General features: G+C 43.0%; 1 protein-coding gene across 1 annotated transcript in view; it reads right to left on the bottom strand.

The window, feature by feature from the left end:
• The window catches only part of PDILT (protein disulfide isomerase like, testis expressed), a 45,119-nt gene that overhangs the window by 5,906 nt on the left and 16,600 nt on the right, over positions 1 to 22,613 (bottom strand). The window contains exons 3-8 of the mRNA XM_039223814.1: positions 16,155 to 16,361; positions 9,666 to 9,799; positions 8,708 to 8,845; positions 5,701 to 5,811; positions 5,493 to 5,618; positions 2,529 to 2,726 (exon numbers count right to left, since the gene is read on the bottom strand). Of these exons, the coding sequence (XP_039079745.1) occupies positions 2,529 to 2,726; positions 5,493 to 5,618; positions 5,701 to 5,811; positions 8,708 to 8,845; positions 9,666 to 9,799; positions 16,155 to 16,361 (914 nt within the window). The remainder of the gene's footprint in view (positions 1 to 2,528; positions 2,727 to 5,492; positions 5,619 to 5,700; positions 5,812 to 8,707; positions 8,846 to 9,665; positions 9,800 to 16,154; positions 16,362 to 22,613) is intronic.

Genomic DNA, 22,613 nt, shown 5'->3' with positions numbered 1-22,613 from the left:
TCATTCTTGCTCTCCTTTCTTTATTCAGTTAACTCAGATTTACCGTTCAGAAAGATCTCAAGGGAGGGCTTCCCTGACTCTCCCCAGACTAGATCAGATCCTGCTATACTGCAAGTTCTCATAACATTTGATATTTTTCCTTTTATCACTTATTCAAGTTTATCGTTTATATCTTATTTTTCTCATTATTTTCTTTTCTAGTTATTTGATTAATGTGTCTCTGCTATACTAGACAGAATGTCAGAAGGGATTTTTCTGTCTTCATCACTGAGTATCCACAGCTTGATACATAGTAGGACCTCAGTAAATATTTTGTGAAAGAACGCAGCAAAGAATGAATGTAACTCTGCTTCTCTTTGAAGGAAGTGGTAGAAATCTCACAACATATATTTTTCTCTACAACCATTGCTTCCTGCAGTCTCTTGAACCCATACGCTTGTCTCCATCTGCACTGCTGCTCCCCCACCCAGGTATCCTTAATCTCTCATCTAGATCACTGCAATAGCCCCACAGAGTTCCTTCTGCACTTCCTAATTTTCTCTACACCTTTATTCTACCAGTAGGGTTTTATTTTCACCATGCAAATTTGGCTTTCCATTGCTCTCAGGACACCAAATCCTTAATATATATAGCTGTCTGGCCTGTGCCCAGTTCACGAACTCCTCTCCTACAAATACTTCACTCATCCTGACCCCAGCCTCTGGAAAGGACTTGAAGATTCTTTCTGAGGGAGCATAAAGAGGGTGGGGTTGTACGTGGAAGATGGGAAATGGTGAAAAAGATGGAAATTAGAAATGGGCCAGACCAGGCATGTGACATCTCATAAGTCGTGTGAAGGATCCTCATCTCTATGCAAGAGCTTGGAGGATGTGTTGGCCCTTGAGAAGGAGACAGACACCTCCTGAGGTTAAATAGGAGGGGAGAGAGAGAGAGAATGGATAGGACTCCAGGTAGGTTTGTAGATGTGTTGATGGAAAATGAGAGGCCCTTGTCTTAATGATGTGTGGTTTCGTGCTTACCTGAGACTGGAAGAAGGAATGGGGTATGAGGACAAAGAGACCCAGAGATGTTGAGAATGAACACACTAATAGAAATTTCTGTAGAGATGTCAAGACATTTCAAAGAGCCCATGGGAGGTTTGTGATTCATTGAACCCAGCCTGCCTCAGGATGTTCTTTTTCTCTAGCATTGGCCTTGAAGCAGTAGGGACATGAAGTGGGTTCAACCACGGTTGTGATTTTGCCTTATAAATTCCACAGGGTGTAAAGAAGGTAGAAGGTAGATGAAGGAATAAAGGGATAAAGGCATTAAGGGAATCATCACCAGAGTGATGAACCATGGGATCCAAGTGAAGGAAGAGATTGTGCAGTGGGATCAGGAGGTTGGAGACCATGAGAAGGGTAAGGAATTACAACAATATGGATACTAGAAAAAGGAACTAAAAGGATGGGAAGCTTGAAATCAGGTTTTCATGGGGGCTGCCATCTCTAAAGTGTGGCCACGAGAGTAGGTGGCTGGAATGGCATGCACCAATTAGAGGAGAGACCAGGGTTTTTGGACACTGACGTCTCTGGAGATGATGGCGGAGAAAGGATAGAAAGCAAGTCTGCAATGAGCTTAAGTCCTCAGAGAGTGAAAGGGACATGGTCAGAGGAGAGCAGTGGAGGGTAGGAGCAGGTGATCTAAAAGTCCAAACGCATGGCATATGGCATTTTGAAAGTAGTGAGAAATGGCATGGAGGACACCAGCTTCACCACTTGGCCTGTAATGATGATGTGCATAAGAGAAAAAATGAAACAAAACAGAAAACAGCCTTCACTTGAGAAGGAGTGTCTGTGTGGGAATGGACAGAAGGTAATGGGAACCCTCAGAGAGAAAGGGACCAAATATTCCTTTTTTCCTGGAAAGTTCCAGTTTATTCTGTTCCAGAATACTTTTAAAGAATTGTGTCCCCCCTTACCCCCCATTACTCTCAAAAGTGTTTCCACTTGGTAAATAAAAAATATGGTTACCTAATGCAGCAGGGTGGCTGAGGGACTTCGCAAGTGCTACATAGACAGTAAGAGATGTTGTGTTATATATGATCTGCATCTTCTCCTTCCTTTTAGCAAAACAGGCTCATGTCTAACCTCCCAAACAAGAGGTCCCTAAAACCTTGGAGGCTAAATCCTGATGGCTTAATACATCCCCACCCCAGCTCCTCTCCCCAAAAATCCATCTATCCTTAAATCTTTCACAAGAGAGTCCAAAAGGAGGAAAAGTATCTCTTTCAGGGGATGTTGGCCCTTGGGAGCTCCTGCATTTCAGTTGAGAGTATCTGCAAAGGGAATGACTTTCAGAATAAAGAATCAATGCTGGAATTATAGGATCAGGACAAGTCAAAAGTTGAAAATACTAGAGGTGGAGAGAGAAGGATACTTCCCCATTTTGAACCATGAGATTGACCTTTATTCTGCCTCCCTGTTCAAGGCCAGCAAAATTATGCAATTTTGAGGTTCTAGGTAAACTTTGTCCAAGAACAAACTTACCTTGGCAGTTCTACTCAGGAAGCTGTGGCCAAATTTCTTGAGATTTTCATATGTTATCTCCTCAGAAGGCATTTTGTACCTTGCGTCAGAGCTTAAGTTTAGGATTTGGACACATGGGATATTAACCTCTGTGATTCTGAAGTATCTGAAGATATGTCCATTTCTGGGTTCATCTGCATCCACAATGATGAAAAGAATCTGCCAAATCAGATAAAACCTGTGTCTCTCTAGGACTGGAAGCCATGAGAAGGTTAAAGATTAAAATTGGCTAAGGAATCCCTTACTGAGGGAAAGAAACTTGGGAAGCCATGGGAGACCACTAATGGACTGCAAATATCAGGGTCTTTGGAGTGCCTCTGAAGATAGAACAGGGCCCCTTTCTATCAGGTGAGGCAGCCCTGTGCCCCAGGGCATAGACAGGCATTGTCCTTCAGCCTAGTTTCCCCATCTTTGTGCAGGGTACCACCTACACAACCATAGGAAGTCAGGAGGTCCTGAGCTTTCATCCATATCCTTGGGCAAAACCATGACTGACGCTCTCTGTGCTTCAGTTTCCTTATTTGTAGAGATTTATAAGAGTACCGACCTTACAGGGTTGTTGAGAGAATTAAACAGGACAATGGCTTAGTTCAATAACTAGGAGGTAGAAAATGCTCAATACATGTCAGTTCTTTTTATTCTAAATTATTCTTCTGTCATGGGAATTTATGACTTAATTCAGTCATCATTCAACAAATATTTATGGAGTGCCTACTAGGCATTTTACTAAATACGGGGGATATAAATTGCCCAAGGCAGGTAAGATCCGCTCTCATGGAGTTTATGTTCTAGTGGAAAAGACAGACAACAAAGGAGTGAATAAATCAATAAATTCAGATAGCAGTGAGTGCCAATTAGACAGTAAAAAGGGCACTGTGATAGAGCATGACCATATAGGTGATGTGAGGTCAGAGCTCAGTGTTAGGTAGGAAGGTCAGGAGGAGTATCTGAGGAGGTGACATCTTAGCTGAGATGTGGGTGATGAGTTAACAAGTCAGGGAAACGTTGAATCAGGCAGTGGAAATTGTCAATGCAAAGGCCTGGGGTCAGGGAACATAGAGTGTTCTTGAATAGAAAGGAAAGGCTGGTGTGGTTTAAGCACCATGAGGGAGAGAGTTATGGGGAACAAAGTTAGAAATGTGTCAGAGATGAGATCAGAGGTCCAGTAAGGAGGTTGGGTTTTATGTGAATAAGACGGAGGGCCACTGAAGAATAATAAGTCAGAAAGTGCTACAATAATTTGTGAAAGATGACTCTGGTTGCAGAGAAGCAGCAAGATTGGAAGTGGGGTAGCCACTTAGAGGCCACAGTGAAAACACTGATACTCTCAGGTCATTCATCTATCAGAATATGAAGGGCCCTGTTATATGCATGACATTCTTCCAGGTGCTGGGGAGACTCTGAAAACAAAGCAACGCATTAGAACCATCCTTGAATACTTCCAACAAATACTAGCTAGATGTGAACAAGATAAGATATGGGAGTGTGACCTGTCTGAATAGTATTCATCCATTTGTCTTTGGCTCTAAAATGGATCACAATCAGTAAACGGCATTCAGGAAGCTAGGTAGTTAGGGTAAAGTTCATTTAGAACCTTATCTCAGGGGTATCTAGGTGGCTCAGTCAACCGGTTAAGCGGTTAAGCGTCTGACTCCTAATTTTGGCTCAGGTTATGAACTCACAGTTAGTGAGATTGAGCTCCAGGTCAGTCTCTGAGCTGACAGCACAGAGACTGCTGGGGATTCTCTCTCTCCCTCTCTCTCTGCCCCTCCCCTACTCACGCACTCTGTCTCTCTCTCACAAAAATAAATAAACATTAAAAAAAAAAGAACCTTATTTACCAGCATATGCCCAAATAAACTCCACCCAGATTAAAGAGTTAAATTAAAAAAAATAATAATCTGGAAGATATGGCTAAGTACTGACTATCATAACATGAGAGAAATAAAAGGAAGCAATCAGATTGTGATCAGCTGAATTACATTAAAAATCTAAAATTTAAAATTGAATGAAGCATTAAAAATATTTACAAAAGATATTTCTGTAATTGTAAGAAACTTCCTGGAGAGTGTGGTAAGGATGTAGCACAAATATTAAATATGTTCATGTCCTAGTGGCTTTATTTGTGTTTCTTTGGGTTTTAAACTTTTTAATGGTCTCACTTGAATTTTAGAGTAATTTTCTTGTAAAAGAAAAAAAATCTGCTATTACCATACTTCTTATAAAAAAATAAAGAGAAAAAAAGAAATAAATTGCTTCCACAGCCCAAGTGGTGGTAACTACATAAATACAGGCAATAGGGCTTAAGAAAAACAGTTTTGTTTCTAAAGATGATGATAGTACCATTGTACATTTGCTCATTGCTTTACATATAGTGCTTCTAATTCTTACACACAGTTCTCCATTTTACATGAGGTGATTGAAACTAAGACTTAGAAACTCAATGACAAAAATCATTTTTATTTTGGAAGAAAATGTGAACCCAGGTCTGTGTAAATTTATAGCCTTTCTGCTTCACATCTTCAGGCTGTTCCTACTCCCTTACCTCAGGCAGGGGTGGCCTCTCCTCCCCCTCACCTGCAGGCCAAAACCCACCCATACTACAACCACTCACCCTTGCATAGTCCATCAAAAAAGCAACCAAACCTCACATTCCTATGGTAGACGTCTCAAAAAGATGAGGGATGAAGCAGCATAGGTATTGCAAGAAAGGAAGAGACACTGGACAGGAAGAAGGGAGGAGACTGGTTTAAAATTAAGTAGTAAACAATATGTAGTATCAATATGCAAATAAAGAAGCCGGTATGGAAATGAATATGAGAATCCTCCCTGGCTTAATTTATAATCAGCAGGGCAGTCAAATAGCATTAGGGTCTACAGGTCCTGGATCCCCATTCAACAAGGGCAATACCACTTTCCACATACCTTGTTTGTAAATTCCTTCGATGCCAACTTATAATGCTGCATTATCATACCAAATGACTCGGATCTTTTGGAGGCGAAGAGCAGCATGTGATTCAGGATGTGCAATTCATAAATCAGGTCCTTATTCTGAAATTACCAGGGAAATAGGTCATACAGGCACACAGCTGCCCCAGCTACCCTTCTCTCAGGGACCCTTTGGCTCACTGACCTCGGAGTTGTATTCAATAACAAAATCTGTGAGGTGCTGCTTTATGACTTGATTGAGGACCTGTTTGTTGGTACTGTCATTAATAAGCTCCTCACGGTTCACAATTTTTCCCTTGGACAAAAGAAGAAAAACATTGGAGGGCAGTAGCTTCCATAATATAGACACTTAATAAATATAAATAGCACAGTTTTTCCCTTGGATGAAAGGAAAATACCATGGTGACAAGTGTAATCCATAATCTAGGTACTTCATAAATATGAACTGCCAGGCAGATTAGCCTGTGGGTGGAATATGGGTCTGTGGCAGCCATGAAAATCTCCAATCTACAAATTAGGGGGTGTAGTCTAGGAGCAGCACCAGCTGCTATGCTTGGAAATCCATCCACGTAGTTGTACTGATGCTGAGCAGTATCTACACACTGTCCCAAACCTGTGCATTGTTTCAGGGATACTAAGGCGAGCCTATTTCTGGGAGATGCAGAACTTCTCTGGTAGGCAACTTTGGCCAACTTTCTTAGAACTCGGCTGCATCAAGGACCTTCTTTCTTTCCAAAGGGTCAGACCTACATCACAGCCTGATGATTTCTCCTGCCCGCCCCCCAATTTGTTCCCCTTCACAGGTATTTTCCCCCAATCATTTGCTTATCTAATCCTGTTTGATAGCTGCTTCTCAGAAGGACTTGCATTAACACAGAGAGGGAAATAATTCTCTGTAGCCCAGGATCAAAGTCTGCAGGGGAAGGAGAACAAAGAAGTCGCTCTCTCCTGCTGGTTTCTCTCTATTCCATCTCCTCTTTGCCTCCACCAATCCTACCCTCTAGTCCAAATCCCTTCCCTGGACTCCTGCAAAAGCCTTCTAATGGTCTTCCAATTTCTCCCCTTGTTTCCCTCCAACCCATCCCTAACCTTCAATCAGAGTGATGCAGTTAAAAAGCACTCATGTCATTCTCTTGCTCACATACTTCACAGCCCCTGTAGTCCTTTGGACAAAGCCAAAACCCTTTTCTGGTCATGGTAATAATCTGACACTACTAATCAGACTTATCAAGAGCTCATATTATACCAGCCATAGTTCTAAATATGCTATATGCAAGAACTCATTTAATCCTTATAACATCTCACTGAGCTGTGAATCATTATTTCTCCCATAGTACAGCTGAGGAAATCGAGGTACAGAAAAGTGAAGTGATTTGCCCAGGATTGCTAAACTAGTGAGAGGTGGAGCCAAGATTCCACCCCAGGCTGTCTGACTCTAGAGCTCATGCTCTTAACCATTAAAATACACTGACTCTGTCCTAACTGAATTTTTCAAGTTTGCTTGCTGGCTTTTAGTATTGTGATAAGGTTTATTCTGTGGAACTTTCAATTTATTTATGTGGTCCAAATTTATCAGTATTTCTTTTCATAGTTTCTGAGGTTTCTGTCATGCTTCATAAAGGGGCTTTCCCACTCCAAATATCAAAAGCAAAATCTTCTATGGCATCTTCTAGTCTTTACATGGTTTCATTGTTATATTTTTAAATCAGTCAGAAATCAATCTGGAATGTAATTTGGCAGAAGGAGGATATATAGATTTAGCTTTATATATTTTTTTTCTAAATGCTACCCAGTTCTCTCAACATTGATCCTTGAATAACATATTTTCCCTCCTAAAGTATCATCTTTATCATATACTAGATTTCCATATGTATTTGGATCTATTTTTAGATTCTCTGTTGTCCCATTCAAATATACAAATCAGGTTATTTTATTCTCCAACTTAAAACTTTCTAATGACTTCCAAGAGCCCAAGTAAAAATATAGTGGCTCACAGTTAAGCAGGTCTGAGTATCACTTTACCCACCTCATATGTGGCCTTGGGCAAGTAAACTAACCACTCTGAGCCAAATCTATAAATAACATGGTTACTCTAAGGATTTGGCTTCGTGTGGGGAGGGGGTAAGGCATGTTCCAAGAACCAGACTATAGTGTCTAAAGTAACACTTTTCAATAGAACTTTCTGTGATGATGGAAATACTCTGTATATCTATGCTGTCCGATGCAGTAGCCACTGTCCACATGTAGCTAGTTTGATTGGGGAACTAGAATGTTAATTTAACTAATTTTAATGTAAATAGTCATATGTGACAAGCAGCTGCCATATTGGACAGCTCAGATCTAGATCCTAGAGAGGAAGAAGAGGAAGATGTGTAATAGAGGCTAGACTGTCGAAGGTCTTGTAGGTCTCATTAGGGACTTGAGTCTTCATCCTAAGAATAATAGGAAGCCGTAAAGACTTTCAGTGGGAAAGAGGCAAGTGGCCATCAGTTTGAGTTTTGGAAAGATTGCTCTTTAGAGGACAAGAGAGATTGTGGTGGACCAGTTAAGTGGATGTTGTATTAGACTATGGGAGATGATGGTCACTTGACTTAGGATGGTAGCAATAGAGATAAATGGATAGACTTAAGGGATATTTTGGATTTGAAATAAATAGGGTTGGAGTGATGGACTGGTTGTGAAGTGTGGACAAGAGGGAGGTCTTAGAATAATAATTGGGTATTCTGACTTTGCTCAGATGGGAGAAATGGTAAACCCATTCATTGATAGGAAAAAAAACACTTAAAGAGAATTTGGAGGGGAGATTATATTAGGCTTGGTCATGTTGAGACAGCTAGTGATGGATAGGAAAGTCTGGAGATGGAGATTTGTAAGTCATGATTGTATGGACAGTAATTGCTCATGGAGGGTGGGTGGGAGAAGATGGACCAGAAGAAAACACAGGGTAGAGGACTGAGCCTTAATGAATGGCATTTACTGGTTAAGAAGAGGAGGAGAAGCTTACAATAAAAAAATGTCTAGAAAGGCCAGGGAAACTCCAGGAGACTGTGTGATCTAACAGCAACTGCCTAGTCCAATGCCACTTGGTTCACAAGCGGCAGAACCAGAATTTGTGCCCAAAGCCTATAGATATGTGCATAGTCCACTATTTTGAACTGGAGACCCCTCACTAGCAGTAATCAAAATCTTACCTTTTTGAACACCAGAAGACTGTCAAGAGTGACGTGGAAACGCCCAATAGCATTGCTAATTGCTATCACTCCAAACGTTAGCTCCGGGAAGTCTTTGATCATATCATAGAACAACTCTGCTACTTCTTCCTCTAAATCCTATTTGCAGAAGGATATTGGGTGAGGCTTTTGTAGGAAGCAGAATATCTGGCTTACTTAAGGTCAAGGTGGAAATGGTGACCAATTCATCTCCTCACCTTTCTAAGTTTTAGGATTTTCCTGGGTCTCCTAAATCCCTTTTCATGGATGTTTCATATTCAGAATACTTCCATGGCTATAACTAAGGTCAAAATAGGCAACTCCACAAAGATTAATGAAGAGAATTGATAAACTTTATTTTTTCCAAGTATTTAGAATAAGGTTGTTCTAAACACACAGGTTTAGACTTAAACATTTATTCCTTAATCACTTTCAGAAGAGGCATCTGATTTGACCACATGGATCACCAAATATGAGAAAATTGAGACTGAAAAGTGAAATGAGACAGAAAGAGGCACATACTCTTCCCATGTAAAAATATAATGTCAGAGTTCTGACTTCCACTGGGGGAAGGGAAGAATCATTAAAGTCACAAGAAATGAGTAAAGACATATAAGAAACTCATTTTCCACAAGGAAAAACAATTATTCAGTGGTATTCTAAGTGGACCTCCAAAAGATCAGTTATACTATTAAAACCAGTTTAATAAATGTGAGTCTCCTCTTTCTGCATTCCTATCCACCTTTCTGATTAGCGTCTCCTACCATTTCACCTTCCATTCTTTCTGTCATCATTTTAACCCTGTAAAAACGGCTCATTGGAAAAGGAAGAATGGGTATATAATTTACCCAAGTAGAAGACCTCTCTTCAACCCACCCCTTCGCAGACACCGAACTCCTAACCAGTTGAAAAGCCACCTCCCACCTCTTGACTCCAGTACCTGGAAGAAGCCAATGATGACCAAGGGCCTGGATTTCACAAAATCTAACACCTGCTGAGTGTTATTGAACAAAAATGCTTTCTGGCTAATTTGTCTTCTCAGCCAAACGACCAAGGCAGTAGATTCAACCACTCCTGGAAACAGAGACAGTTAAATGGATCTTATAGCAGTTTCCTCTTAAACTGGAGCAAGGCTTATTTCCTCCAAGTTTAATGAACAGAAGCATCTCAGTCTTGGACTCCCACACATTAAAGGCCAAGGTCAGTCCTTCCACTCCTTCCCACCCTAGTCCCAAGGCATGAACTTTAACAGCTGCTAAACTTCATTGAGCACTTACCAAGGACAAGGCACTGTGCTGGGAAATTTGCATATATTATATCTCCAAAACAACCCTATGATATGGGATAGATATTCTTACCCTCCCCATTTTGCAGAAGAGAAAATTGAGGTTTGACTTCCCAATAGCCATTCTACTAGTGCACCTGGGAATCAAACCCAGGAGGAAGCATGCCTTGTCTTCTTTTCTTACCTACCTTCCAAAGTGACAGGAAGATAGATTTATTTTTTAAAAAATGTAAATGAATGAAATGTAAATAAAAATACCAGCTGGCTTTGTGACTTTGGGAAAATTCCATTATCGCCTATGCCTCTAACTTCTCATCTGAGACAAAGATGTTCATGAAGGTCATAGGTCATGACTTTCATTTCTCAGCAAAGCACACAAAGTCTTAGCTTCTAAAATTGGGACACATATACCATATCTGGGGAGACATAATAGTGTGCTATAGACATGAAGCTATAGACAGACAAGTGTTTGCTAGAATCATCAATTCCACATGACGGTAGATAATGTAAAATACTATTTTCTACTATAGAATAAAATGAAGCATTTAAACTGAGTTTATGAGATAAAGCAATGTTTGTTGTGAGTAGCTTTGGACTACATTTATAGGCCTGTATTCCTTCACTCACCATTCATTCCTTCACTCATTCATTCATTTGACAAATATGTGCTGAGTACCTATTATGTTATTGAGTGCTGTGCTTGGTCCTGGGGATATAATGGTGAGCAGAAACAAACACAGTCACACTCTTTTGTAGCTCTCATCATGTTGAATAGGACAATTGTCAAATAATCACACAAACAAGCAAATAATCACATACAAGGTAGGTATTCAAAAGCAAAGTTCCATGAGCCTGTAGCAAAAATATATGACCTACACTGTGTATTCAAGGACGGCTTCCTGGAGGAAATCACTAATGAGCTGAAAACTGACGGATGCATATGAGTCAATAAGGCAGCAGCAATAAGAAGAAGGAAATTGGACCAGAAAGGAGAAGGAAAAACTTCCAGACAGAGCAAGCAGTCTGTGCAGGACAAATTGCTGCATGCAGCTTGATGAATGCATGTCGGGTGGTAAATTGACCGGAAAGCACTCTATTTTCAGCATCTTTGCTTACATTTCCTAAGAATATAAGGCCATTTTAAAAACTTGCACTGGAATATATTTGCATACATAAAGGTATACAAATGATAATGTATAGTTTGTGAAGTTTTGCAAAATGAACACACCCGAGTACTACCCCGATCAAGAGATAGATCATTGCTAGAGTCTCACAAGTCCCCATTGGGCCCCCTCCTATCCCCTAACACACCCTACTTAAGGGTAACCACCATTCTAACTTCTAACAGCATGCATTAGTCTGCCTGCTCTTGAACGTTCATATAAATGGAATCACATAGTATGTGTGTTGGGGTCTGGCTTTGTTACATTTGTGAGATTCACCCACATTGTTGCATGGGCTGTGTAGCACTGTATTGTGTGAATATTCTATAATTTATTTATCCATCTTCTGTTGGTGAGCATTCGGGTTGTTTCCAGGTTTGGGACTATTAAGAATTTTTGTGCATGTCTCTGGGGTCATGTTGTATGCACTTCTGTTGGATACATGTCTAGGAGTAGAATTTCTGGTCATAGGGGATGCTGCATTCAGCTTTAGTAGATACTGATTAAGCCATTTTAAAAGCTACAATGATTCAGACCTATAGAAGTTCATAGAAGGATGATGTACTAGCCTCAAGGGACAGAGGAATGGAGGAGGCTTCATGCCACCCTCAGACCATGGCACTCCACCTTGCAGCAGTCCCCCTCTCCTGGATTCAGCCCCAAGGCTGAGTTTCTTTTTTCTTTTTCTTTTTCTTTTTTACAAATAGTTTATTGTCAAATTAGTTTCCACATAACACTCAGTGCTCATCCCCACAAGTGTCCTCCTCCATGCCCATCCCCCCTCCCCCCCACATCCATCAGTCCTCAGTTTTTGTCAGCATTCAAGAGTCTCTCATGGTTTGCCTCTCTCCCTTTCCCCCACCATTTCCCCCCTTCTTCTCCCCCTTGTTCCTCCGTCAAGTTCCTCCTAATCTCCTATATGTGCAAACATATGATATTTGTCCTTCTCTGCCTGACTTATTTCGCTCAGCATAACACCCTCAAGGTCCATCCATGTTGCTACACATGGCCAGATTTCATTGTTTCTCATTGCCATGTAGTATTCCATGGTATAGATAAACCACATCTTCTTGATGCATTCATCTGTTGATGGACACTTAGGCTCTTTCCATGTTTTAGCTATTGTGGAGAGTGCTGCTATGAACATTGGGGTACATGTGCTCCTATCCAAGGCTAAGTTTCTATTTTCACAGTCATCTAGGCTATTCTATGTTCTAAGCCATCTTTCAGAAAGAAGCAGGCACAAATCATAGAAACAGGCATTTGTCTGAAAATACATCTCTTACAGGCATTTGTCTGAAAAAAAATTATGTTGTAAGTGCTCTGAAAGGAACTTGTTTCCAAGTCCCGAAAATACCAACCAAGGTGAACAAAAAGCCCCCCACGTCCATTTGAATTTCAGGTCATCAGAACCATAGTGCCTATCTCATGTTGTGCCACTGTCTCCCTCTGTCCACATGGCAGCCATGCCCTCTTCCCTGGTACACCGGGCTTTAGCACCCACTGGTCCCTCCACCTGCGCTGCCTTTTCCTCAGCAATCAGGGCATCTCCTCTGGCTTATTAGTTTGAGATTTGGATTTTTCTTACTGCCACGCCCCTCCCCATCATATCATTCTCTGTTTTATGACCTATTACATTTTCTTCGTTGAGTCTACCTTTTTCTGAAATTACAATTTTTGGCTAGCTTGCTCACTAGCTCCTATAACCATCTGGCTCATACTAGGTGCTGAAGAAATAATTACCAGATGGATAAATGAGGTGAATGAATTATAAGCTGGCTTAAGGGAACTTGATCTCGGGCCATCTTCTCTGGGATATCTGAGCTCTGTTTGCCCCTCTGGATCCCATGGGACTGAGGTAGCTCTGAACTTGATAAATAGTTTGTTCCTGAGTGTCTGCAGATTGGTCACTGCCCTGCTGGGCATGTGTCTCCCCTGGCACTTGGCTCTGAGCCAGAGGACATGTAACAACTGAGGTGTGAACGCTACGTCAATGATTGACTGGGGCTGCTGTTCCACTGCATATTTCCAAGCACAGGCTGTAAATGTATCATTAACTGAGGCCTTGAAGCCAACCTGAATTTCCCTCTCTCCCACGAGGAGGCCATGGCCATGTCTCCCACCATCAGTCCCTGGGAGACTAGAGGAGAACCAGAACTGTAGCTTTGACCCAACAAGGACTAACCACCACGTAGGAAGTTTTCATAAAAGTTGGTGCAGGAGACCAGCAGAGCTCTGTCGTCCATCTTATCTTAGGGAAGCCCTGTCCAGTTAGCAGAAATGGCATTATTCACCCTGGTTAGGAAATGAGAAATTGGAAGCCTGGCTCAAATTCTCATAACTAGTGTTTGTCCTAAGTCTAGGCCCTGGTTCCCTCCCAGCACCCCACTGCCTCTTTCTTTGGTTAGGGGTAATACTGAAGAAGAAGAGTGATGGGCAAGCCTAGTAGAAATACAGGCTGGCTCTTTACCCCAAGTCTGCCTGCAGTGGGCCCTTGCAATTCCATCCCATTCAAACTCAGAAACTATTCATGAAGAACCTAAGTGTCCCAGGCACTGCACAAGGGCCAGGAAATTAATAGTTTGATAATAATTAGGACCACAGCTGCCATTTACTTAAGAGTGCAGCACAATGCATAGCAGGGGTTGGTCGTCTGCAGCCTGTGGGCCAAATCTGACTTGCCAGTTGCCTTTATAAATAAAGTTTTATAGTAACACAGCCACACCCATTTGTTTATGTGGAATTGCTTTTCCACTGCATCAGCAGAGTTAAGAAGTTGTGAAAGAGATTGTCTGGCCCTTCGCAGAAAACATTTGTTTTCTGCAGTGCTTATTAGCTGGGGATTGTTGAGGACGTTGTTCCACTTCTCTAAGCCTTGGATTCCCCAACCGCTACACTAGGCAGTGGCATATGAAAAGAGGGCAGGCCAGAACTGTGATGTAACACAGTAAATGGTTCAGATGTGTGTCAGGGCTTGTGCCTTACAGACTTGTTTCATGCACCATCCCCATTTTACGGATGAGGAAATTAAAATTTGACAAGAGTAATTAATTGCTCTTCAGGCAAGTAGTAAGGATTTAAAGCCAGCTGGTGTCTGCCAGTTCTGGCAGCCGCTTCAGAGGACCCGAGAAAGAAGTGAGATCAGCTCCTGCCCCTGTGCTCTCACCAGACAAATAAGAACAAACACAGTTCTGTAAGGTAACGGCCTTGAGTGGGAAGGACAGGTGCTGTGGGAGCCCAGAGGAGGGCAGGCATCCTGACCTGGGCAGTCAAAGGAGACTTCCTGGGGGAGGTGATCATGCAGCTTCCTGCATGGCAGAGGAGGTCCCAGGCACTGGCTTCTAGCAAAAGGGGTTCAGACAGTCTGGAAGTTGTCACCTTTATTGCCTCAAAGAGAAGTCAGACCTCACCTGGCCTTTAGGAGGTGAGGGCACCCCAAAACCTAAGCCACTCTATGAGCAAATATAGACTTCAACAAAATAACTGGGGTTTCTCATATCTTCAGCCACCTTCCCCAGAGCCAACACATCACAAGAGATTCCTGTCTTGGGATCATTGAGTCACCATTGTTGACAGTTGTCACTCCTATCCTTAGGAAGCAGCAGTCACCGTGTCTTTCCATATCTCTTCTCTCACTGCTCCTTTCTGCTCTCTCCATCTCCCTCCCTCTACTTTCCCCCTGCCTCTTCATTGTCCCATAAGCAGGCTGTGAGCCACTGCACTGCTGGGTCTTGTTGGATCTTATTTCTAATCTGCCCGGAGGTAGCAGCATTTGCTGTGCCTTCCCCTGAAAGTCTGGCCTGTGTCTCATGACCCCTGGTGTCCACTCTGAGAACTGCAAGGTATCCCTGCAGCTCCTGGAGGTGATGGCACTGTCTGGTCCCTTTTGGTTCTTGCCAACAAAATTCCAACAGGCTTATTGCAGACCTGATAAATGCCAGATCCTGCAAAAGATTATCTCAGTTTCCTGATTCAGTCATCCACACATAAAATGGAAGCATTCTAACCATCATAGTACAGGCTGTCCTGGGCACATTGGCATTCATCACTTTCAGTCCATCCATCCATCCATCCATCCATGCATCCTTCCATTCATCCATCCATCCATCCATCCATTTTCCACACATTTACGCATTTATATATTTAGCATTTAAAAAATTAGGACCTACCACGTACCACACTGAGTCATATAAATCTTCAGGCATCCTTAACACAAATATAGGGCTTAACGCATGGTAGTTTTTCAGTAAAAGAACATTGAATATGTGAATGAACAAATTAATGAACAAAGTGGATGATGATAGAAGCTAAAGTGGTTGGTAGTCACCCTGTCCCAAATCTGTCTTATTTCATCATCTCTGTCTCTCTTTTTGTCAACCAGGGCTTCCTTGTCCTGGGACCCTGTCAGAATCATTCTAAAGTAGAAAATTGGGATGGTAGATAGGTAGTGGAGTTAGGAACTCACTCTCTGGTCTCTGGGAGTTTATGAGCTATGCATCTCACTATCCCACTTCATGGTACCTTAAGGCCCACCAGCTGCGATACAAGCTGTTGTGGAGGCAGCTTTGGGTTCACCAAAATTTATTTTCCTTATGGACACAGATCAGGGCCATATTGCCCAGCCTTATAGTTGACTAGGACCATGTAACAGAATTTTCGTCAATGGAAAGAGATACAATGTTTGCCACTTCCAAGCTTAGGTCACAAACACTACCATTGGCAATCCTCTGCCTCCTTGCCCCAACTATTAGATAGAAAATTGCAGAGGCCTCAGAGGCCCTAAGATAGAGCAGAGCCACAAGCTGGAAGAAACCTTGGTCCTTGAAAGACGTGGGGAGCAGAGCCCCCCACCTCCACCCTCTGGCAGCCAACTGGGCCCTCATGAGCAAGAAGTAAATTTGTAATTTGTCACACCACTGAAATGCTGGCGTTTGTGTTTCCATAGCTAGCATTGCTTTGATTGACACACAAGCGCTATTACCTTTGCAACTGATGGGTTCCGACCTGTTGCCCTCAAAAAACAGCTTCAGCTCTGGGGCCTCCTTAATGTTAAACTCTGTCTGAAGTTCCTTCTCGACCGTGATGTCCACTTTGCCAAAGCCGATCCCATTCTTGCCTTTACCCATAATCTCCACAGCTTTGCCCAGCTCCTCAGCCAGGCTCCTGGATTGCTTGGAGGATGGATTATCTGAAAAAGCCAGTATAAATCAGAAATTGCTAGAGCCTCTCTTTCTCCCTATCTCCCAGGGAGGAGGTTGGCTTTCACCTGCTTAGCTCCTGGACCTTCCTCACACTGTACTGCAATAGGTAAATTTTCAGAAACGTGATGGGATGGAAGAAACATGTTTTGTGAAATTGGTCATATGGGAGGTGCATCAGGGTTCTGTGGGCTCAACAACACTGGAAGTAATACAACTTTGGGTATTCATTCCAACTCTGTGAGTCTCACTTTCCTCGTGGGTAAGTTATAGATGAGGAAACTGATTGGCAACAAACTGTCCTGTTTATACAGGGCAGCATAGTAGTGATATATAGCCAGAACCTGGAACCACTAAATTGGATTTCTAACCAATATTGGCATGTCAGACCCTTAGCTCAATGCCTGGCACATGGTAAGGACATAATGCATTATTATTACTACTGTTACTATTTCTATGGTCAGAAATTATAGAAGAAAGAATGAGGGGCATGCCTGCCATCTGTTGGAAAATCCTGGAGTTACAGCCCAAATTGAGCCCCTCCAGTTGCCCTATAGCTAGCTGCATGTAATATTGCAAGGGACTCTCAAGCAAACAAGGTCAGGTGTGAAAAGGATGGGGCTGGGGAGAGGTTAAGATGCTCCCTTAACCTCTCTGATCCTGCTCTTTGGGGTTAGTGGTGTCAAAGAGACCTCACACTCTATTAATATTCCTTGGCCCCTCATATTGCTGGGCACTGGGGGTGGGGGTTTAGGAGTAAGGAGCCCTTTTCTGGTAACTGGCCGCAGGGAGCTGGCATGTGATCCTGGCAGCAAGAAGGCCTTCCTGACCTAAATGAGAAGGAACTAAAAGGCGCTCACATTTGCCTTCCTTCTTCCTGATAACACTGTGAGATTGGAGGCCCTTCACCACCTTGATATCTGCGTCAGGTAGACTGGGCCAGGGCAGGGGGGGGGTCATTGATTCCCTTTCAAGTCAGAACACATTCCCTTTTTGAGTTCCCACGCCTCTCTTCTGTCCATCTGGAGCACTGGGAGAAAGTGCAAATCACCTCCACTGCCTGGGCAAATTCCAAGTCCAACAGAGAGGTCTTTTGTAAAGCAAAACCCAGAAAGCCTACTTCTGGACAACTGGAACATGCCCCACTATTAGTGAGCACACCTGCTCCTGCAATGGAACCCGAAAGTGAATGATTGTTTTCATTAAATTCCCAATCAATGCACAGGAAGTGGGACTTTTCGCCTCTCCACTGCCTGCTTCGTCACCATCATTGCCTTCGATACCTCCCATCCATCACCATCAGCAGGTGCTGGCCTATTGCCAGCTGCTCCCGCCCTCAGCCCCACTCCACTCCCCCACCCTCCCCACCCCAGATTCCTTGTGGATTCGGCCCTGCCTGGCGCAGGGTTGCTGACTGACATCGTGTTCAAATCTGAGTCTCTAAGGGAAGCAAGCTCAGGGCAAGAGAAACGCATGGAATGATTGTCCAAATGATGGAAATTTTAGAAGTTCCACACACAGCCCAGTGCTCCTAAGTATCTGGAAAGGAAGAAATGAGAACAGTAGTCTATGATAGCTGGAATGCTGGGATCTGAAAGCTAGCTGGATGGGATCTAACAGTAATAGTCGTGGAGATTCATCTACCCATCCATTTGTCCATTCATCCGGTGTCCATTCACAGTTCATTCGCCAAATCTTTTTTAGGATCTGCCATGTATCAGACACTGTTCTAGGTACTGGGGATTTAACATTCAATGGTTAAAAATCCCTGCTCTTGTTGGGGAAGATAGAAAATAAACAAATAAAGAAGTAAAATATATGCTATATTAGATGCTAAGTGCTAAGTGAAAAAAATCACAGCTGGAGGTTGGGAGTGTTAGGGGGATTAATTTTAAGTAGGGAGGCTAAAGGGGGACTCACTGAGAAGAAACTTTTTTTTTTAGTTTTTTTTATGTTTTATTTATTTCTAGGAGAGAGAGAGACAGCATGAGCAGGGGAGGGTCAGAGAGAGAGGGAGTCACAGACTGAAACAGGCTCCAGGCTCTGAGCTGGCAGTCAGCACAGAGCCCGACGCGGGGCTCGAACCCACGAACCGCGAGATCATGACCTAAGCGAAAGTCGGACGCTTAACTGACTAAGCCACCCAGGCGCCCCAAGAGAAGAAACATTTTAATAAAGACTGAAAGAGGTAAGGGAGCAGCCTCTGTGGATATCTGGAGAGAGCTTCCAGGTTGGGGAACCATAAGTGCAAAGGCCCTGAAGTGGGAGCATGTGCAGCATATTTGAGGAATGACAAGGGGTCCATTTGTCCTGGAGCAGAATGATGGGTATTGGTGTCAAATGACATAGGGGCTTTTTGGCCACTGAATAGCCCCTTCTCTGAGGGTTGTAGGAAGATACTGGAAGGTTTGGAGCAGAGTTAGATATGATCCTACTTATTAATAACTGGATTGTACTGAATGTTATATGAACATTAGACCAAAGGAGAAAGGGGTGGATCCAGGGAGACTGGTGGTAGGCCTCTGTAATAATCCAGGTGAGATGTGGTAATGGCTTGAGGCAGGGTGGTGGCAATGGAGAGGGTGAGAAGTCATCAGAGTCTGGAGACATTTTGAAGGAGGAGGTGACTGGTGCTAGATGAGAGAAATGGGAGGGGATGGTAGATTGGATGTGGAGTACAAGTGAAGAAGGGGAGTCAAGGATGACTCTGATATTTTGACCAGAACAGCAAGATGGATGATGATGATGATAATTATGGTGATGATAGTGATGATGATGATGATGATGGTGATGATAACAAGGTGACCACAACTACAAGTTATTGAGCACTCACTGTGCCAGCCACTTTGCTAAGGTTACATGCTTTATCCTGGTTAGTCCTTATAACAACTTCCTAGTTATCTACCATTGCAGGTGAGGAATGTTACAGACAAGAGATGGAAATCCAGAGGTCTTATGGCTAGTACACAGTTAGGCGGAGATTTAGCTCCAAGACTGGCTGACTCCCAGATTCATGCTCTAACTGACCATATAGGTTAGTGGATCTGAAAAATTTCTTTTCCTGGAGGGAGGGATGGGATGCATTTTTCATCTTCCCTGTTCTGGGTGGTTCCCATCAGAGCAGAGAGAATCTGTAGAGCCAAATCTACTCTTTATGATTTATAGTCCTGGCTTCTGTTTTCTTTCTAAAATTTGCAAATCATTTTTACTTCTGTGGTTCTGGAAGCTTGAATTCCAAGCTTGTAAAGGTGAAATAAATGCATACACCTCTCAGGTCTTGGTGCCTATGTCCTGCCCTGGCCATCTGAAAATGCCAGTTTGGTCGGGTTATGGTAACAATTCAGATGTACATTGTTGCTTGGGCAGGAGCCCAGTGGGCTGTGGATGTGTAGGGAGCCCTCTGCTCGGAGGCTGAAAGTTCCTGCAAGTAAAGCCTTCCTTGGGTCCTAAACTCTACCTAGAGAGAGCTTATTTTCTGACACATGCTGGTATATGGCACTCAGTGAACCTCATTAGGTTGTTTCATAAACCAGAGACGGTTATGGTGGTTTACAGCACCTGCAGCTCAGGCAGATTGGTTTTTTAGACATCTCTGTGCCTGTGTTTCCTCCTCTACAGAATGGGGATACTAATAGATCCTATACCTTAAGATGATCCTACAAAGTAAGACAAGGTGTTTAAATCTCTGGCACAAAAGTGCCCAAAAAACATTAACTATTTTGATGACATTGTTGGAGAACCCTTGATCTTGCTCTGACTAGGTTAAGTCTTATGGAAATATCAGGATCCTCAGCAGATCTTCTGGTTCTTGGGGAAATAGACCAAAGGTGACTAGCACCAAGTCATCCAGTATAAGCCTGGGCCTATTGTGTGGCTCTCACGTGGGTTTTAGGGTAAGCAAATGAGATCCAGGGTCATGTTAGAATAGGGAATGGCTCTCTGAATGCCGTGTGATGTGTAGGTGTGTTAATGGCTTATGGACCTAGAATCAATGTTTGCCTGGGTCTTTAGTAGATAACCCTGGGTTCCCTTCTCTGAGAAGCCAGCGTGAATTGGGGGAGGAGCTGGTGGTTGGGGAAATAAGAATGTAGGGACTGGAGATTAGCTCCCAGCACAGGGAGCTGGAGTCTGCCTTTCTTTAGATGGTGATTCTCAAGCGGGGGGGGGGGGGGGGGGGGGGGGGGGGGGGGGGGGGGGGGGATGACATTTGGACATATCTGGAGACATTTCTGGTTGTCATAAATAGAGTGCTCCTGGAATCCAATGGGTAGAAGTGAGGGATGCCACTAAACATCTTGTGTTGTATCTGCCGCCCACCACACACACACACAATAAAGAATGATCCAGCCAAAGTATCAGTAGTGCTGAGGATGAGAAACTCTAATTTAGACAAAGCTCCAGATCAAGCATGGAAAAATATTCTGAGAATAATCCTCTCCCCATTTCATAGGACCAGTATAGGTGCTCACAGGTGATAGGAATTTCAGGATGGTAATCAATCCCTTCTAGTTCCTCAAGGGCCAGCCATCAAATTTCTCTGACCATCGTAATGGCCTATAAGGCCCTAAAGGACTCTACTTCCTTTCTTATCTGATCTCCCACTTTCTTTAGCACCTCAGCTTTAGCCATCTTGGCACATTCCCACCCCAGAGCCTTTGCACTGCTGTTCCCTCTGCCTGAAATGCTCTCCTCCCAGCTATCTGCATAGGTTGATGCTTTTTGGCCTTCAGTTCCTTGCTGAATTTTCACCTTCCCAGACTACTCTAAATAAATTTGCAGCCCCACTTCCACTAACTTTTTGCACTCCCTGTTACTCTTCTGTTTTTCTCCATAGCACTTTTAACCATAAGACATACTGTATTTTTATTTATTTATCTGTTTATCTTGGGTCTCCCCTCTTTAGGATGTAAGTGCTACTAAACAAGGACGTCCATCTGTTTTGTGCCTAGAAGTCTATCTGGCACATAACAGGTATTCGATAAATATTCAATGAATGAATGAATGAATGAATGAATGAATGAATGAAAAACAAGTAAGTAAATAAGTAAATAAATAACTATTTCAGTTACAGCACAGTTTTATAAGATGGACTCCAGGTTTGGTGTCAGACCTCATCTAAAATTCAGGCTGTACCTCACGATCCAGATGATCGAGTATAGGAAGGACACTGAGGGCACAGGGAATTGTAAATGCAAAGGCCCAGAGGCTTGAGCCAGTGTGGCCTATCTGGGAACCACAAATTACTCAGGGGCTAGAGCATAGCTCTCAAATGAAGTGGGAAGTTGGCTAAGGCTAGACCAAGCAGAGGACACTGTAGCCATGTTAAGGAGTTTGGGGTCGAGAATCACTGAGGGTTTTTAGTCAGGAAGTGACCCAGTCAGACTTGCATTTTAGAAAAAAATACCTCTTGGTGTGCTGTAGGGACAGCATTGGAGGGGGAAGGGAGACCCTCGAGGAGGCTACTGCAGAGTTCCAGGTGGGGAACACGGTGACCTGAACTAAGGCAGTGGCAGGGGAATGCAAAATCTGGAGAGTGCAGAGGGCTTTAGGAGGTGGTATGAACAGGACCTGGTGGGTGATGGGTGAGATGTGAGAAAAGAGAGAATGACCTTGGGATTTCTGATTTTGACATTGGGTAGAGAGTGATGCTGTCAGTTAAGGCAGGGCATGAGGAAAAGCAAGTTGTAGGGAGCAAATCAAAGATGCTGAGTCCTGTTTTGAACAGATGAGGCATTTGAGACATGTGAGGGACATGCAAGAGGAAGGGTCCCACTGACAATTGGGTGTTGAGCCTGGAGTCCTCAGAGAGATGAAAAAGTGAGCAACAGCTAAGGATTTGAGACTTAGTATATAGTATGTGACTGGGACAATATTGGAAAAATTTATTGTCGTAAAGAGCCTATTTATTCCTAGAAAAAAACTATCATTCTTTCCCCAAGGGATTAGATTTTCCAAAGGTCACTTTAGAAGGCCTGCCAAGTTTTGAAAACTAATTTTGATTTAAACTGAGTATTGGAAGGAGTCAGATATTCAAATGTAATGAGCTTAACTGTCTCTTTTGAGTAACAAAATCTCTGCTGGTGTTTATTGCTTTGAAATACCTGCTGGTGGGAATGCTTTAAATTTAAAGTATTCAAATCGTTTGTCAGTAAATGTCATTAAAGAACATAAAATTGATTGACTTTGTCTGTAGCCCCAGGTTCAGTGTCAATCCCTTAGTTATAAGATGTCAGGTAAAGCCT

The sequence above is a fragment of the Hyaena hyaena genome, unplaced genomic scaffold, assembly GCF_003009895.1.
Source record: "Hyaena hyaena isolate Hyena2069 unplaced genomic scaffold, ASM300989v1 scaffold_1455, whole genome shotgun sequence".
In the NCBI taxonomy this organism is placed as follows: Eukaryota; Metazoa; Chordata; class Mammalia; order Carnivora; family Hyaenidae; genus Hyaena; species Hyaena hyaena.
This window is presented reverse-complemented; position numbering and strand designations above follow the sequence as displayed.